Genomic DNA, 19,615 nt, shown 5'->3' with positions numbered 1-19,615 from the left:
TGCATAGCACATGGATAGTGAGGGAGAGAGAGGACACTGGACTGTAAATAAATACTGGTATTCAAATCATGTTTTACCATTCACTGGATTATAGTTATTAAATCTTGATTGATAGGCACAAAGCAGCAGTGTCCATTATTTTCTTTCAAACAGGTAATTTTGTTCATCCTTATTGTGGGTGTTATATATCAATCTATTATACATTGTCTTATCCCTTAAGATCCCTGAGTGTTGACTGCATAGTACATAAAAAGATCCATAGTACAAAACAATATCCTCTCTTATCTGTTTTATTTAACTCTGATGTTTTCCCATCTTTTATACAATATCATACCAACGAGAAAAATCATAAAAGCCCGCCTCCTTTATCATTTTACATAATAATATGTGAAAACGCAGGGTAAGAAGGAGCATTGAAATGTAAATTATACTGGTACTCAAAGCTTTATCATATTTTCTAATTCGTTTGCTTAAAATGTTTGGGGATTTGTATTTAAATCTTGATTAGATTGTTAAAAATAGCTGTATCAAACATTAAACATACGGGAGGAGCAATTTTGTTTCTTATATTGAGGATGCAAATCCATTTATCGTCTAATACCCAATATTAATCCCTGGTAAACATAGGTATGCCATAGTGTTTTAGTTCCTAGGCAAGGCATTTTGATTGATGGAGAAATAATTGTATACTTTACACCCCCCCTCCCTCCCTCTTAAGAAATAATAATTATTTGTCGCATCGTATTATAAACAGCTTTCCACGGATGTAAAAATGTACAATTGTAAGATTAAATACATTTTCGGAGAAACTAGATATAATACGATGCTGTATATAATTTTTCAGTATGGCTGACAACCGGTTCTAATCCAGCGGATATTAATCGGTTTGGAATGGCACTTCGGGGCTAAAAAAAACTGGTTTTAATCTTGTGATTGTACATTTCTATATTCGTAGAAAGCTGGATATAATACGAAGCTAGACATTTTTTTCGTATGGATGAGAACCGGTTCCTATCCACCAGATTCGAATGAATACGAGAAAGAATATTACAATCTTTGGTTGTACTTTACAGTTCTTCAACTCATGTACTTTGCTTCGAAATTTGAGGAAAAGTTGCAAATTTTGTTTCCTTAAAATATGTAAATGTTTGCAAATATTTTGTTGTTATATGCTATGTAAAATATTTCTTGTTTAGAATATCATATTTAAATTTGATTCTTTTTTTTAGTGCTTTTAATCTTTACAAATACAACATTCCAGGGCTCGGCAGCCGCGTGTAAGCCTTAGGGAAATCTTCATATTATAATTTTAAGATTCAGCTAGATTTTGGGATTCCTGTAACAATTAAGTACAGTATTGAAAGCGCAGCAACTCTATCACTAGAAATTCCGTATGTCCAATTTTAAATATTATTTAGCTTTTACACATATTTTTACCATAATTTCTTGATATTTTCGAATACGGTTCATTAAAAAGATATGCATGATTAGATTAAACATCATGTATTTAAGTCAATTTGTGATATATTGATAACTGAATTTACGTTCATTATTAATAATTAAATACTTTGTTAATCTAGATATATTTGTTGTGTGTCTAACCATCTCATTTGTTTAGCTCTGCTACACTCATATGGATAGTGTCATTCTTGTTAAAGAATAAATGTATAACCAAGATAACTAACTGATACCAGTGGGGGGGACCTTTTTTTATCTGATGTTGATGTGATGTGTTGATATTCAGAGATCCAATTGAAAGTCGTCACAGTGTCCCCACCCCATGAACATACAGTTATCTAACCCCTTCCCCCTCTATTCGTCTACTTTAATGTTAAGAATTTAAAAAAGTACCTCAATATCTCTACAGTTCTCTCAAGCACGCCATACTCTGCCTTGAGATCAGATATATCTGCTTTCTTTTGTTTGTATATGTTGCTTTTCTCCCGTAATCCTACCATCAAAAGAAAGTTTTGAAATCTAGATTTAAAATCAAAATACAGGTTCAAATACTAGATATTTTCTATTAACGTTTTTATGCTTGATTATAGAGATGCTTATTTCACATAATTGAGTAAAAATTTTAGTCATATGATAATCAAACTACATAAAATGTTTTTATAAATTTTTTTTTAAAATCTTAAAATATAAAAGATATAAATGTTTAACATAAACAAACAGACTTACTAGCTTCCAAATTATACCTAGGTATTTCAGTAATCCCCATATAAATTTACAATCCCTTGGCTTCAAATTTATTATAATAAAAGTTTCTTTCCTGTGACATATTTCTTGAATTCATCTCCCCGCAGGATGGTTTCTCCAGCAAAAGACTGCACCTGGGCAGCTTTCTCCTATACAGGTAGATTATATCTTTGTATATGTTCATTGGACAATTAATAGATAGATAAATGGATTAGTTCTTAGGTAAAAGGTTCAGTGTTTTTTTCCCAGTACATTTATGTTTCCTTGAAAGATGAATATTTAGTTTAAAAAAATAGATAGAAATTATGATAGTTAACTGGATAGAAACGTTGGTAGATAGATAGATAGAAACTATAATAGATAAATTGATACAACTTTGATAGATAGATAGATAGAAACTTTAATAGATAAATGGATACACTTTTGCTAGATAGATAGATAGAAACTTTAATAGATAAATGGATACAACTTTGATAGTTAGATAGATAGAAACAATAATAGATAGATGGATAAAACTTTAATAGATAGATAGAAAAGATTGACGGTATCATTTTCGTAAGAGATTCTTCATAGAGAACATAAATTTGGAAAAATCGTAAAGGAAATTCGTATTAAATGAACACAGTATTAGTGTCTGACTGATTATGACGTAACAAAAAAAAAATTAGCCGATGAGAGGCCGTTATTGACCAATGGTAAAATTTATAGTGGCCCTCATTGGCTAATTTTTTTTGTTACGTCATAATCAGTCAGACACTATTACTGTGTTCGTATTAAATGGATAGAAATTTTGATAAATAGATGGAGAGCAACCTTTATATTTATATATAATGTGTTGCAATAATAGAAGATCTAATATCACTCAACCTCTCTTTAATTAATGATAGACTGATAGATAGATAGATGGATCGAATAATAGAAATTATAAATAGATGAAACATATGATAGATAATAAGATTACCTTAACCTCTTCTTGTGTTGCAATAAGAGAATATATCACTCAACCTCTCATTAGTTAATGATAGATTTATAGATAGATAGATTACCTTAACCTCCTCTTGTGTTGCAATAAGATTAGTTCTAATATCACTCAACCTCTCTGCCGTAGTGGCCTTCTTTCTTCCAATTATTGCCGCCTTAAAATTTGACAGAGGTGATATTATTATAGAATTAAGGATACAAAATAAAGAACATATAGAAACTTTAATTTACACTCTTTATTTAAATGATAAATCATAGAATATTGATATTATTTAATATGTTTAAAACTATATTCCATATTTTTATATTTTATGCTACATTTTTTTCATATTAGTTTTATTCTTTTACAACTATCTATCCATGCATTTTCTATCTTATTATCATATTTTCTATTCTCTTGCTATCTCTACCTGTTGTCTGAAAAGAGCCAATTTGTCCTCCATGGGATCATTAGCAACATTCTTTCTCTTGGAGATATCTTTTATCTCTTCCTGAACTTCTTTTAATCTTGCCTCCAGATTCTAAATAATGTTACATATTAATTATTAGGCGTTTTCCTTCAAAGTGCTTTACGAACACGTACCCCCCCTAATTTCTCATAAAAAAATGAAATTACTGAGGGCAAATACCCGCGATGGCCTAACTTTACGGGGCTAACCTCTACCCAATATTACCTAACCCGAACACACGAAAAACTAACTACCCTTTTTTCTATCTATTTAAATACAAATTAACCCCTTCTGTAGATAAAAATAATCAGTGGAAAATGATTGGACATTAAAGGTTTGAACCAGCTTATCAAGATTTAATAAAAGTACCAAATGAAACCCATTGATGAGAAATCGTTTTTAATTTTTTGGATGAAAGTAATTTTCAGTCCAATGTCCCCTCTCTTTCTCCCAAATATAAGAACTGATTTCAATTGTTTTGTTAAAGTTTAAAGTACAAAAAATTTACCCTAATATCATCAGCTCCAAGTGCAGGCTGGCTAAGAACAGCTTGAAGACTCTCCACACCTTTACGTCTAAAATATTTGTATTATCCTTATATAAAAATAACGTAACAGGATGTCTGTCTGAAGATTAAGACCTTGGTAACCGCTAAACCGATTGGGCTATACTCTTCAGGTACAATACCTACTGGTCCTGTGGATGATTTAAGCTTGGGTAGTGACACAAAAAAATCCCCCACCCCACCCAATTTTTTAATATAAACAAATAAGCAGAGGCTCTACCGCAACATAGGTCGAAGCACACGTGAGAAAATCAAACCCCCGACCTAATTAAATCTTTACAAAATTTCTTTAAGAATGATTCTATATAGAAGCGGGACTTCCCATTACCTCTTGGGAGGGCCTCTAGATGTTAGTGAAAGAAGTAAGTAACAGGATGATTTTATGCTATATTTTTCTTCATTTCTTTCCTACCAACCAAAAACAGAGCCCCTAGAGGCTAGGGCGTAGACGCTGTTAAATTAGAAAATTTTCCATTTATAAAAAGCTGTTGGGAGGTTTCGTGATTTTAATATATACACAAATATTGAATAGCTAGTAAATTATTAATTTTCACATAATTTATTTGATATTGGGATTATATTCCCAGAACAATGTTACAAGCGAGGCTTCTTTATAATTAAAGCACAAATAAAAAAAAACAAGTTAATTATATCTATTATAATTGTTCATTTTTTAAATAAAGCGTATATGTTATAATTATCCTAAAGTTTTTTAAGTGTGGATGTTTATGATTTGAGCTAAAGAGACTTACTTTGCTTCTAGCTCTTGTGGTAATTTCTCCTTGACTATATAAACATTCACTTTCACTTCTTCATCCAGCTTTTGCATCAGACCTTCAGGGGTGGCACCCACACCTGCTTGCCTATATGAATGGTTAAGGGGTTAGGTTAGGTTACAGAGGATACAATGGTTCCTACTGCTGTCAAGTCAGATGTGCGAACTTAATAAACAGATTAAGGGGAATGCCCTCACTACCAAGCAGTTATGAATTCAAGACAAACGGCGTCTGGCTTCCCTTAGTTATCCTGGGTTGTTGGACCTGACGTTAGAGTGTCACATACAGCACCCTAGCAAGTTTAAGTAATATATAGATTAGGGTTCAGAAGAATAAGTATAGCAACATTTATAAGAAGAGGAGCATAAATAATGGACGGAAAAACTGACGGACAAAGCAAGTTAAACACTGAATGCTGCTAAATAAAGAGAAAAAGTGAGTGAGTGAGAGAGAGAGAGAGTAAGATAGAAAAAAGCAAGAAAGAAAGATTCTGAAGTAGCAAAAGAAGGACACGATAATTAATAGAGTAGATTCTTACCAGAACCAGAATTTACCTGACATCAAGCACTTGCTTTTGTAATCTTTGAATTCTTTGCTTCGTATGTTGTATAGCATTTCTAAGGTTTGAACCATTTAAAACTTACTAAATGCTTTATTTTCTCTTTCTTTTTCATCATGTATTCTACTTTTATTTCAAAAGACATGTTTAATAGAGGTACATAATTTTAACTCTTGCTTCCTCTGTTATAATTTTTAGTGTATGATTATTCATTGTTAACACTAGAAGCGCTTTACAAAAAGAATAGCTTCCCCTTGTATGTTTGTTAGTCAGTCTTTTATATTTAAATGGTTCCTTTGTTCAGCTTTCTGATTGTTGAGTTCCTTTTCTTTCTCTTTTTCCATTCGTAATTTATTAGCAACCTAAAACAATGAATTTATTATTACTTGCATTTTCATGTTCTCTAATAAAGAATTTAACGCAATGGGATAAAATCACTATTTACCCCTTCCTTTCTCTTTAACTATTACCCTCCCCTATTATTGGATGGACGAATTGTCCAAAAAATGACAGGAAAAACCTAAATTAACGACAATTTTTCCCCTGCCTTAATATCCAAATCTACATCTATTTCTAAAACACAAATATTAGAAAAAACTAATTTTTATTAATTAGAATATGAATCTCTTTTATTGTCTGAAAGAACTCCGATTCTATTGATTTATCAACCTTACGTGTTTTACCCCGCCCACCCCCTTCCCTCTCCCATTTTAGAGTCTTTACCTCCAACATTTCATCAATTTTAGGCATTTCCTCCACCCTCTTTTGCATATTTTTAATCCTTGTTTATAAGTTAGTTTTTTACCTCTAACATCATCAATCCTTATAAATTATTTTTTTACCTCCAACATTTCTTCAATATTAGGCATTCCCTCCACCCACCTCTGCATATGATAATTCCTCGTTTTAATATTAGTCCTTACCTCCAACATTTCTTCAATATTAGGTATCCCCTCCATCTTCCTTTGCATAGTTCAATCTTGGTTTATAAATTAGTCTTTACCTCCAACATTTCTTCAATATTGGTCATTCCCTCCACCCTCCTCTGCATATGATAATTCCTTGTCTTAATATTAGTTCTTACCTCCAACATTTCTTCAATATTTGGCATTTTCTCCACCCTCCTCTGCATATGATAATTCCTTGTCTTAATATTAGTTCTTACCTCCAACATTTCTTCAATATTGGGCATTCCCTCCACTCTCCTTTGCATGCGTTCAATCCGTTTTCCAACAATCTCTTTCTCATGTTCCATCTCCTCTATGTCTTTTCTAAATAACAAATCCGTTTATTTAAACTATTACGCTTTTTTGTCTGATGCAAAAGATCTCGTTATCCGCTAAACCGATATAGTTCTCCATTACAGTGAAGCTTTTTTTTTGTCAAGGGAAGGTTTTAAACTATTTTTAGGGAGGGTATCTCTACCTCCTACTAAAAAAATACCCCTTCCAAAACATTTTTTTCCTTTTAATTTTATAAACCTCTAATAGAAAATGGGTTGGGGTAGACTTTTCTTACTCCCATCTTTAGTGCCCCTAGAGGCGAAGCAGCTAGTGATAAATATAAAGAGCATAGTTTATCAATTAATTAATTAACCCAATAGGTGGACAGTGAAGGGTTAATCCAAAAATCCAAGTAATAATATATCTATTAATGAGCAATATTTCTAATTTAATAAAATAACATCTTATATACGTGTTTACAAAAGGTACTTTTTGAATAACCTAATAATTTTCTGTAAATAAAACTTTCCATTCAATTGAAAACTATATATTTATATCTAATTAATCTTCTTTAATATGACGTTAAACATGATTTGTCTATTTATGTCTTCTCGTCAATGCAGTAAGGGATGGGACAAGAAACGAACTGAAATTTAACTACAATTAGCCAAAAACTTTGTTTTATTTTTTTGGGGGAAGGTGATACAATTGAATCTTGATTGTGTTGTATGTATAAAGTAAAAATGCCCAAACTTTTCGAGCAATGATTTTCATATAACTACATAAGGGGTAATTAATTTTGTTAATTAATTAATTGACAATTATCCCCTAAAATCCTTGTATTTTAAAGATGTCAGACACAAAAAAAATCTGTCATTTTCAAACGGATATATAAAGTAGGCTTAATTAAAAGTAATTGATATCAAAATTTTCCTCAACTTTTTTTTTATAAGAAGTGAGGTTCTTCTATTAGTCAGTATATCCGTCACGCTATGTTCGATATTATATTAACTTGGCTGCTACAAAATATAGAAGGCAGAGCTAATCTCTGTTCGTCATATATACTTAGAATCAGGAATTTTATGGATAAGACAATGGTCGATTTCGAATGTACTTCCAAATTGGAAGAAAACATCATTGTTTAGATAAACGATATATTACTACTTAGATGTTGCACCAAATTTCATGTACTCTATAATAAAGAGATAGTCGCTGCTGGCTAAGATAACGATATCCCACATCGACCCCCTTTATCCCATACCCCCTCATATTGATGAACGAAACACTAGTCAAATAGGTCCATGTCAGCCATTGACGACAATTTTCCCCTGTTAATATATCCACTTATAAATATTGGTGAAAAAGTTTTGAAACTACTGGTTTGTACAACCCTATCAAGGTTTATCAAAGCTTCCCAAAGAATCTAAGATAAGAAAGTGTTTGTAAAACTTGAATTAGCAGTATGATTCATATGAGAAAAATAGGATTTGTGTAGCTGATTCAAATTAAAACAAGGATGACAACATCCATAAAATCAAAGCTCTGAAAAAGTAGGACAAACGAACATTAATCCGTATTCCAAAAAATCAGATCAATCTGATAATTTATCTGATAAAAATTTGTTGTTAAAAAATTTAAAATCAACATGTTTTAAATGGACGGACGGACATTCTGGTAACGATTATAGAATTGCTATGCTTTCTAAATCGTACCTAACTACTACAGGAATCACCATGCAAAGTTTGAAATCGATAGGACAGTTCTGACATGCCTAAATTAACGAAAAAAGCTATCCGTCGGACGGACGGACCAACCCTAATTATAGAAAAGCTTCGCTTTTAAAAAGATTACACTTACACACATATTCATTGGTAGACTAAGAGATCTACAATGATAGACTGATTCTAATTGATTTACTTATACATGTTGTCATCCTTCTTTTTTTAAAAATTGTTTCTTCAAATTTTAATACAGAGAACAACAGTTCTTAATTTTTAAATTTTCTTTTATTATTATTTTTTTTTATAATTCTAAGACTTTATAAAAATAAAACAATATTAGTATGAAAACAAAATAAAAGACCATTATCTATAAGAAATGCATCTAAAGATATGTTCAAACGAGCTTATATCCGTTTATGTTAATGTAGTTTTTTTTTGGGTGGAATGAGAGAGCAAAAAAGTAGCTTCAAAACATCTCAGAGCTTAAATATTAAATTGAAGCTATCTCAAGATATTAAGAAAGGTTCGATAAGTCAATTGAGTGAGTGTTTCAGCGAAATTTAAAGGTACAAAACGCAGACAAACAGACACACAACCTGTCACTTTTAAACATGGATTAGGCTAAGAAATTAGATAAGAAAATATGATAATTAGTCTTAAATAAATAAAAGATTGATGTTAAAGTAATTTTAAAAAAACATTTGTTTAAATATAATGGCCCCCTCCCATAAAAAAAATATACATATTTATGTAGCTGTTTTAAGTATTTTTAGTAAAAAAGTGCTTTCAGACATAGACGTCCAAGGGGGGGGGGGGGTAATGGGGCGATTACCCCCCCCCCCCCATTTAGGAGGGGGTACCCCCCCCCAAAATAAAAAATCTCTGATAAAAAAAAATTTTGCGCGATTCGCGCGCATTTTTAATACTATATATATTTAATAAAATTTAAATTACCTCCCCAAAAAAATTTTACCCCGGGGGTAAATTTTGGGGGGGGGGGGGGAAATAAATTTACCCCTGCCAACAGATTTCAGGGGGGGTAATTACCCCCCCAAGCAAATTTTACCCCCGTGGTAAAAATTTGGGGGGGGGGGGGTAAAAAAAATTGCGGCGCAAATTTACCCCCCCTTCAAAAATTTTTATCCCCCCCAAAATAAAAAGCTTGGACTCCCCTGCTTTCAGATAAAGTTACTAAATAAAATATAACTGTTTTATAGTCAGAAAGAATTTAAAAATTCTAAGAACTCTAGTTCTAATGGAAGCTGATCAGTAAAGTATGGGTTCTTTCTGCCCGCTATCAATCGATATTTTATTATTTGGATGTGTTGCACAATTTGATTTACATTAATTATGCTATAAATGAGGAATATTGTAGCAACCTATATTGACGACATATTTTCTCCCGTCAATATTTACGCGCATTCTTTATGCATTTTATGGTCCTTAATGTGGACTCGATCTTTAAGGGTTAAGTTGATTAGCAAACCCTAAAATTTTTTTTGTAAAAATAATTCTCTATAACTTTTCCAACATAATACTTATGAAAACAAAATAATCTTTTCAATATTTCTATTCATTTTTGTTCAAAGAAAATCTTTAATAATTAAATTAGGTTAAGAAAATAAAAATTTTAATGAAAATAAACCTTTCAATCAACTGTAAAAATACACTATTTGTATTTTTTTAGAAAAATGAACAAAACAACCTTATTAAATGCATTGTGTAAAGTCGCTCAACCTTACAACATTAAGAACGTCTTGCGGGATGAGACACTATATATAAATTAATTTACAACCCCAATGATGGTAAACAAACTACCCCTTTTGTAGATTATAATTAAAGGTTGACAGGTTGTACCAACCAATCAAGATGATTAATATTTGAGTTTTAAAATATTTTTAAAACTCAAATATTTGCCATGGACGTCCAAGCTATTTTCATAAAAAATGAGAAGTTTCAAAAGTTTGAGAGGGGTAATCTAATGTATTTTTATCAAATTTGTAAAGGGGGTTAAATGTAGGATTTACCCCCACCCTTAGACGCCTAAGGGATACGCACAGTAAAAAATTCGGACCAAAAATTATCTGATATCAATATCTGACCTTAGTTCAGCAGTGGAGTAGCCACTATTCTTGATCTGTTCACTCTCCTTGTGGATGGCCTTGAACTGTTGAATTAGTTGATCATACTGTTCATAGATGTCTCCCACATCAGCGTCGGCACTTATCTCGGGCGGTAAGTCAAGCTTTACCAGAAACCTTAATTGTTTGATGTTTCAACATTTAGATTATATGGCATCTTATACATAGAACAGTTTGTTCCATTCGCTTTTTCTCCATTATAAGAAAAAAATCTGCCAGCTGAAATATTTTTACTTATATTTTGTGTCCTAACAACAAATCTTTTAGTTTGATAATTATTAGCATTTGATAGTGATCTTAAGGTATAAGACAATGGACGATAAGTTGATGTGCATTCTATTTTGTAATAGAAAAAATTATCCCTTTAAAGATCAAATTAATGATGGAAAACTTTAGACACCGCTAGTTTGAAAAAAATTATGTAACAAATGAAAGAACGGGAACCAGAATAATTTACTCCCTTCTTGCCAGTTTAGAATTCAACTTTTTTCCATAGTTTTTGAAGTAGCTACGATAGTAAACAATCATAGAAGGACAATTAAAGTAAATCAATTGTTTAGTAGTCATATATCAAGAATAAATTCATAAAAAAAATCACCAACCATTTCATATATCTTGTGCGTTTTAATATTTATATTTTTCTCTCATGACAAACGGACCAAGTAAATTATCTACTGGTTGCTCATGCCTCATTGGTATGTTTTTTTTAGATCAGAAGTCTCCAGCATCGAAGTAAATCACCTTTTCAACATAGCCTTATGTACGGACGGACAGACAAAGGGAATTATAAAATAAATTCAATACTATATAAAAAGCTTACTTAGCCAGGTATGCTCGTTTCTTGAGTTCAGGAACGGATTTAAGCAGCCATTCAAGAACTGGATACACAACCTGGTGAAATAAAAATTCATGTTTTTTCTTCTAATTTTACCGTTTAGATTTTTATTTATCCATTTGCCTTTTATCCTTCCAAAAATCCTATTGGAAGTTAAAATATATGGTGTTTTCCCTTAAAGTGCCAAGCGTTCACAGAAAATCTCCTCTCTCCTTAATTTAGAAGTAAATTAAAAAAAGGAGGAATGGCGAGTTTTTTTCTTTATGCCTAACCCATCGGGGAACCCTAACCCTGCAGGGTCTATTCCTAAACCTTAACCTTGCGTGGTTAACCCGTACCCAATATAACTGTGTATAAAAGGAGAGCTTTTCTTCTCGACTAGTGATTTTGTGCGAAATTACCATATTTCTATCTAAACATTAATTATTTATCATCTATCCATCTGTCTATCCATTGTGTATATCCATCTCTACCTACCAGACCCTGGCGGAACTCATCTGCAACATAACTATCTATCTATCTATCTATAGTTTATATATATATCTACATGTTTATCACCCTTCTTTATCGATGTCTATCTATCCATATAATGATTATCTATCTGTCTACCTGTTTATCACCCTGCACCAGACCCTGCCGGAATTCATCTGCAACATTCTTTGTATATCTATCTATCTATCTACATGTTTATCACCCTTCTATGTCTATCTATCTATCCATGTAATGATTATCTATCTATCTACCTGTTTATCACCCTGCACCAGACCCTGGCGGAATTCATCAGCAACATTCTCTGGAGGCTTATACTTCAATATCCTAAAATTTACAAAATATATATCACTTTTTTTATTTTTTTTTATTCTATTGTATAAAGTACCTTTATGATTTGTCCGTTGATACTTTGATTTCACCATTTAAGGAATTTTTTTTATCTAAATTAAGTCTATGGTGGTTTTAGGCTATTCTCTGCCTCCTTACAACCTTTCCTAGTATACAGAGTACCTCAGGGCGCAACCATCAACATAATTATTAACTTATGTTTAGATTTATGTTTTATCCTTCTAAAATATAATGTAGTAAATTGAGACTCAAAATTCTCGTCCTTATTGATTTCACTTTTCAGGGAACCTTCATAAATGTGGGCGGTTTAAGGCTATAATTTATCTCTATATAAACGTGGCTTTAAAATGCAATTGAGTATAACACAATTATTGAAAACACGTTTACCTCAAGACACCAAGTAATCTAATAGTGGTCTGTTCCAAGTTTTCTTCTCTAATATCAATCTTATGCTTAGGATCTATCTCCGATATAACATCATTCAAAACCTAAACAATAAAAAATATAAAAATAAATGGCTGATCCTTAAGATTTCAACAACTACTGAACAGATTGAGTTCTCCGTTTTAGAGGGTTTCACATCGGTCCAGTAATTGAGTAAAAAATAATTTTCATTTTATTGATCTGTCAAAAATGTTAAAAAATGAATGATCAATTGGGATAATTAAAATTAAATTCATTTGAACTTAAAAAAAAATAATTTATAATTAGAGGGAAAGAATACGATTCACTTGGCTTTTATTAGAGATAGAAAACTAGAATCTCATGTTACCAGTCATTTGATTACCTGTAAAAGCTGTTCACCATTCAGAGTATCAAAAGAAATAATGTTATATTTCTTGTTGAATGGTTCCTTCTGCAGCTCAGTCACTATCAACTTTAATTGCTCCCCCATCTTTATTATGCTGTTTTAATCTGGAAAATTGAATACATTTTATTTAAGTATGTTTCATATGTTTTTTTTTTATGGGAAATACGGTGTCCCACCCCAAAAATATGTTATAACCAACGCAAATCCAGTTAGAATATTCCCTGAGAAACACAACTTTGTAGGTTCAGCGGCTACAAAAATCGTTCTACATCGTATTATATATTGGAATACTTTTCTATCCTTTTAGTCACGCTTTTGTTTTCGCACATTTACTTTAACGTGTCTTGCATATTTTCTTTCTCTCTTTTTACAGTAATGGATATAGAATATGTAGATAATGTGATAGATTCTCACATACTTTAAACATAATGTTTCTCCCAGATGGCTAATATAACGATACTCCTCTCCTTTAGACTTAACCCCATGATAATAAAGGTGAGTATTGACCAATATTTGAGGACTATATTCACAACCTAAATTGACGACAAAAATTCCCCTGTCAAAATATCCATGTATTTTATATACAATACATTTAGACAGTACAAGGTATAACAATATCATTTTTACGAGGAAGAGGATCATTTTTCTAAAGTAGAATAACTATGATTAGATTTGGGGGTCATATCTTTTAAATGGGGTGTCCCTCCCTTCTGAAATATATCTTAACACCATCACAGGACCAGAAATTATATCTCCTTAAAAGCACAATTTAAACATCTTAGTGGATATTAATATATTTATGGTTATGGACAGACAGACATCATGTTGCTTTCAAAGTGTTATAGATTTAAAATTTTTCTATAATATATTTCCTGTGTATGTGTTTTTTCGTCTTAATATGACAGTACAAGAGTTAATTTTCTTAGTGCGTCTTATTTAGATTGCACATTTTCTAGTAGCGATGCTTCCCTTTAATGTGAAATGTCCATTTGTATATCTTTTACTATTAATTTCGACATTTCTTTTTTGTTTTTGGTCTGACTTTCAAAAGTGTTTGCCGGATTTTCACAATTTTTGCGCTATCAGTTTTAAATCAAATTTCTTGAATAACAAGCAACTTCAATTTTGTTTCTCTCTTTTTAATATTTTCATGATTCGCTACTTATGGATGTTGATTACTTTAATCAGTAATTTCTATGATAATAAATGATATGTAAAGACTTCTAAATAGAATAGCACTAATATTCTGTATCAAATCATATTCGTTTGTACGATTGTCCTATTTGTTGAGCTTTACTTTAATGGATGTTTTCATCCTTGTTTTACTTTTAAGAAGCTGTCTATTCAAATATTTCTTTTATCCTTTTGCACTAAGATAATGATAAAGAAAAATATATCTAATTCTGTCTAGCAAATTAATTAGCATTTAGTCAATAGAATATCTTTTACAGAGAATTTAATGAATAGATTTAAAGTACAATGAAAAATTTAATTTTGTAAAGGACAGTTTACCGCAAGAATACTATATATCATAATAATATAAAAGTCTATTCGTCGTCGGAAATGATGGGAACGAGTCTCGGCCTAACACCTCGTCAAAACTAAAGACTACTGCTGCTATGTCAGATCGTGCAATCAAAGAGTTGGTTGTCTGTTGGGTGCTACCTTACTTAATATTCTGGGGGCGATTGAGCGCGTCGCACTGCAACTGATACGCAGAGCAGGTGGCTGTCGTGAATAGGACTTGAACCCGAATCGTCACCTAGCTCCCAATACCTTTAAATAAGCATAATAGAATTGAATTGGAAGGAAGATTTATTTATTCTCCATTGTTTTAAATCCATAAAACTGCAAAAGCATAAAACTTTAAGTTAGATATAAACAAATGTATTGTAAAAATACGTTTTAGTTCTAAAAATTACTAAACTTTTTATGTTTTAAATGTTTTCAGTCTACAAAAAAAATTATCAAACTCAAAATATAAATTTATAACATGACCTTTTAATTGGACATAAAGACAGACAAATTGAGATTTTATGTGTTTGAATTCATTAATAGGGTTTTACCACTTCTACAAAATATTTCTGGATTAAAATATCATTTAATTTTTTGAATCGAGATATGACTGGACTCATCAGGGAGGGAGGTACATTGGGCTATTTATTACACTAGTCCCCAAAGGTTTACAAAAACGTTTACGTATACTTTGACTCGAAAACTTTAAAGAAATTTATTGATTTTTGATTGGTTGGTTAAATAAATTGAGTGTACAAACATTCCAACAACTAATTGTAATCTACAGAAGGGGTAATCGATAAGGGATGTACATCAATTTATCGCCCAGTGTCTTATTCCATTATATCCCTAGGAATCATAATACAATTTTTGACTTGCATTACTCGAAATTGGTTTAATTGTGACATATATGTTAATAACTTCAAAATAAACCTAAAACCATGAAATACTGCCCAATGATATAATTGCACTGCTGGTAGACATAATTTCTCTTTATGTGATATTTGCAGAATATTCTGTTTCTATTGATATTGCTTTCGTGACCTTGATGGAACACCATATATAATATAATGTTGAATATACGCAGGGATAATATACGTGGATATTATGACAGGGGAAAAATTGTCGTCAATTTAAATTGCTAACAATGAACTTATCTATTTATCCTTTCGTACATCCAGTAGAAGAGTAGGGGATTAAAGGGGGGATTCGTTATTTTAGCCCACTGAGTGTTTTCTTTTTTAGATAGCATGAAAATCTGGTGTTAGATCCAAGTAAAGCTATATCCATTGATGTCCCACTGTTTTATTATGATTAAAATTTACTTTTATAACATGCGTGTAATATTTTAATGTAATAAACAGAATTTGGTTATAAACTTTGGGGTTGGTATAATTCACAGTACTTCTTTCTCGTCCTGCTTTAAAAAAAAACCTCTTCTTTATATAAACACGTTCTGTCATTCGTTGATTAGTGATTTGTTTTCACAAAATAATAGTTACAGTTCAAACTTTTTAAACAAAAAAAATATATTTAGTTTTTGTATTATATGTCAACCCTAAATATTGCAGGTATAACTTATCCTATTATACAAAGCTAAAGGTTTTTTTATTTGTCCTTAAGGTTTCCCTGAAACCAATCGATGGAGTTATCTATAATACAAAGTAGCTTGATGTCTGTCCGTCTGTCCGTCTGTCTGTCTGTCCCTTAAGATCTCGGTAACCACTGAACCGATCGGATTCTACTCTTCAGGGAATATACCTACTGGTCCTGTGGTGGTTTTAGGCTATTTTCTTGGGGGATGGGACACCCCCAACCCCCCCAAAAATAAAAAAAATCCAACCCCCCAATTTTTTTTTGTTATATTTTTTGTAAAATCTCAGTAACTGCTGATCAAATTGGGCTCTACCCTTCTGGGAATATACCTACTGGTCCTCTGGTGGTTTTAAGCTATTTTCTTTGGGAGTGGGACACCCCAACCCCCTTAAAAATAAAAAAATCCCCACTTCCAAAATTTTTATTTTTTTTAGTTTTTTTAAACAAAAACCAGTAATTGGGGTGGGGGAACCCCACTGCAACATGGGGCGAAGCCCCCATGAATCCCCTCCCCCCAAAAAAAATCAAAATATTTTTTTTTTAATTTTAATTTTTGTGTATGCGAACAACCTAAGTCTAATTTTTACGAATTGAAATTTTTGTGTATACGGCAAACAACCTGGGTTTAATTTGTACAAATTAAAATTTTTGTGCTTAAAGCGCACAACCTGGGTTTAATTTTACCACAGAGTAATTATACAAAGATAAATTTTTTGAATATTTCTATTAAGGAGGGTTGACTTCCAAAAACTATATAGGGCGAAGCCCCTAGAGGCTAGGGGCGAAGCCGCTAGTATAATTTAAAGTAGTTTCACAAAGATCCAAGGATTAATCTATTATATTTTATTTTTGATTTTAAGTCTTTGGATGGTTTTATGCTATTTTTCTGTCCCCTTTTCCCTAGATTCTAGGGGGCGCAACTGCTAGAATAACAAAAAATAACTTCTATTAAATTGTTAACACTTAATAATTTACTGAAGGAATTCCAATGTTTTGATCCAATACAGAAAAAGGAAAGCAACAGGGAAATATTTCTACCTGGTTTAAATAAAATGAAACAAAATCCATCTACCTTTCTTTATATAGTCCATAGTGGCTTTCTAAAATATGAACAAACTTACTGACAATCAGGGAGGGAGGGAACAATAGAATGTAAATTATACTGGTACCCAAAGTTTTTTTTTTAAAGTTCTCTCATTTGATGACATAAATACTAATAGTACTTAAATGGCAACTTGAAAGGTTAGTTCAAATAATGCATCGATATTAAATTTTCATCCAATAATTTTGATAAACACAAGGGTAATTTTGTTTATTATACTTTAATTTATCGTCCCTGCTTATATTGCATTTAATTATGAAATATTTTCGTTTCATTTGCACATATTGCAAAAGATGTAAGTTGTCAATCATAAAATTAAAGTATATATGTATATTGAGAAAAACGTAATTATAATTATGGTTCTACAAAATATTTCATTTAAGCGATACTATTCCAAATACATTTATGGATAGTCGGTCTGTACATCAACCCATACCGGATAGCACGGATCGTAGATAAAGAAATGTCTTAGTTGAATTTATTGAGTTTGTTAAAATGATGATTCCTTGCACAATAAAGCAATCAAACTGCTAATCTTCTTGCTGGTGGATGTAAGTTGTCATATTATCAATTAATGAATCCATAACTAACTACCTTGCATTATGATTCCCTGATTTTATTTTATTTGATATTTAACATAATGACGTAATAATGAGAGGGAAGGAAGTATTCAACTCAAATTTTCCAGGGATAAATGGCTATACAATAGAAATTGAATAATTAATTGATTTACAATCAATGCCTACCATAAAAGCTTTTAATATTTTAGTCAATGTAACAAGAACAAGACTTCCCATCAAAGCAAAGCTAAACAATTTTAATGTGAGATTGAAAAAAAAAGTAATTTGAAGTGTGAACACAACATTATTTCCAATTGTATTATGATTCTCCATCTCTAAAGAATGGGACAATGACCTAAACAAGGATAACAAACGTCATAAAAGCGAAGCTAAACAAATCAGAGCCTCAATGTGACAATGGTACAATCCTCCCAAGTAAGAAAGAATTAAAACAAACGTACAAAACAAGCTGTGCATCCCTTCATCCCATGAACTGATGCAACTTTTAAATACCAGTGTTTCCTCAATTCTTAGTCAAAATTTTTTTAGCATATTAGCTACTCCTTGACTAATAATGTTATTACTTTGTTTATTTTACCCAGGAACTATGATTCATAAATCAAACGTAAGATTATCGAAAATGTTTACCCCTCTAAAACATTGGACATCTTATTTTACCCCCCTAAATATTTTAAAATACATTAGACTACCCTTCCCTTCCCCCATATCTTCGAAACCGTTAAGTTTACCCAACTCGAAAGAAATAGCTTCGAAGTTTCTGTAGAATTGAGCTCTCCTCAAATTTCGCTCATTTGTAAAATATGCATTTTTGTTCTTGTTGAATTTATTCTCTGAGAAATCTGTCGGAAGTTTAATCCTTTAAAGCATCTCTCCTTTTTTCTCTCTCTCTCTTCTTACACTTCTTCCTTTCTTTATCACTTCTTTTCCCCATCCCTTTTTTTTATTCCCCCTCCTCTTAGTCATTTCCCTTTTCCGTTTCCTTCCGTTGTGCTGCCACTTTCAGGGATCTAAAGGGATAAGACAATGACCGATAAATTAATGTACCCCATCTGTTCTCTACAATTACTGATTATAACGTTCATTAACACTTAACAAAATAGAACAACCACTCAAATTCAATTGAAGTCCCCAAAGTTGTTAAGCCAACGAATAAGAAAACTTTGGGGTCTAGTGTTAAAAACAACCCATTGTCCCCTCCCTCCCTGAACCACTTCTCACCTGTTTGCAAAGTGCATTATTTTAAAGTATTTTTTCATATATGCAATATTACCCCAAATCATCAAATCAGTGAAACAGTGCAGTGGAAATAACTGGCAAATATTAGACTTTAAAAGTAAAATTAAGTTCAGAAGTGTGTAGCGAAAGATCTCGCTAGTTGTTGAACTGATCTGGTTATCTTTTACAGTAAAGCTTCTTATAAGTCTAGGATAAGTTTATAACTGTTTGGGGAAGGGCAAAGACACTTCCTGAAAGAAATCTCCTACAGAAAACTTCTTTAGAGAACTAAAGTTAAAATTGCCCTTTCCATCAACTCCTCTAGTAGAGTAGTATTAACAGAAATGATACACAGCGCTAGTGTTAAAAAAAGGCCATCCACAAAAAAACACAGCTTAAATGTACTAATATCTTAGGATTAGTTACAACGTGGTCATTTCTTTACAAAACAAAAATAGATTATAGTTTTAACATTAATTTGGGCTTGTTAAATCATTAATATT

At 31.6% G+C, this 19,615-nt stretch overlaps 1 protein-coding gene across 1 annotated transcript in view; it reads right to left on the bottom strand.

Moving 5' to 3' along the window:
- LOC145314023 (intraflagellar transport protein 81 homolog) overlaps positions 1–13,209 on the bottom strand; it is a 33,346-nt gene extending 20,137 nt beyond the window's left edge. Inside the window, exons 1-14 of the mRNA XM_080153748.1 lie at positions 13,080–13,209; positions 12,680–12,780; positions 12,196–12,268; positions 11,438–11,508; positions 10,579–10,734; positions 6,698–6,803; positions 5,829–5,894; positions 5,528–5,592; positions 4,950–5,060; positions 4,141–4,207; positions 3,594–3,704; positions 3,249–3,338; positions 2,278–2,351; positions 1,852–1,953 (exon numbers count right to left, since the gene is read on the bottom strand). Of these exons, the coding sequence (XP_080009874.1) occupies positions 1,852–1,953; positions 2,278–2,351; positions 3,249–3,338; positions 3,594–3,704; positions 4,141–4,207; positions 4,950–5,060; positions 5,528–5,592; positions 5,829–5,894; positions 6,698–6,803; positions 10,579–10,734; positions 11,438–11,508; positions 12,196–12,268; positions 12,680–12,780; positions 13,080–13,187 (1,301 nt within the window). The 5' untranslated portion in view covers positions 13,188–13,209. The remainder of the gene's footprint in view (positions 1–1,851; positions 1,954–2,277; positions 2,352–3,248; positions 3,339–3,593; positions 3,705–4,140; positions 4,208–4,949; positions 5,061–5,527; positions 5,593–5,828; positions 5,895–6,697; positions 6,804–10,578; positions 10,735–11,437; positions 11,509–12,195; positions 12,269–12,679; positions 12,781–13,079) is intronic.
- Between the last annotated feature and the right edge of the window lie 6,406 nt (positions 13,210–19,615).

The sequence above is a fragment of the Acartia tonsa genome, chromosome 3, assembly GCF_053477335.1.
Source record: "Acartia tonsa isolate MP-2025a chromosome 3, ASM5347733v1, whole genome shotgun sequence".
Taxonomy (NCBI): domain Eukaryota; kingdom Metazoa; phylum Arthropoda; class Copepoda; order Calanoida; family Acartiidae; genus Acartia; species Acartia tonsa.
The sequence above is the reverse complement of the archived record's forward strand: the minus strand, read 5'-3'. Positions and strand labels throughout refer to the sequence as shown.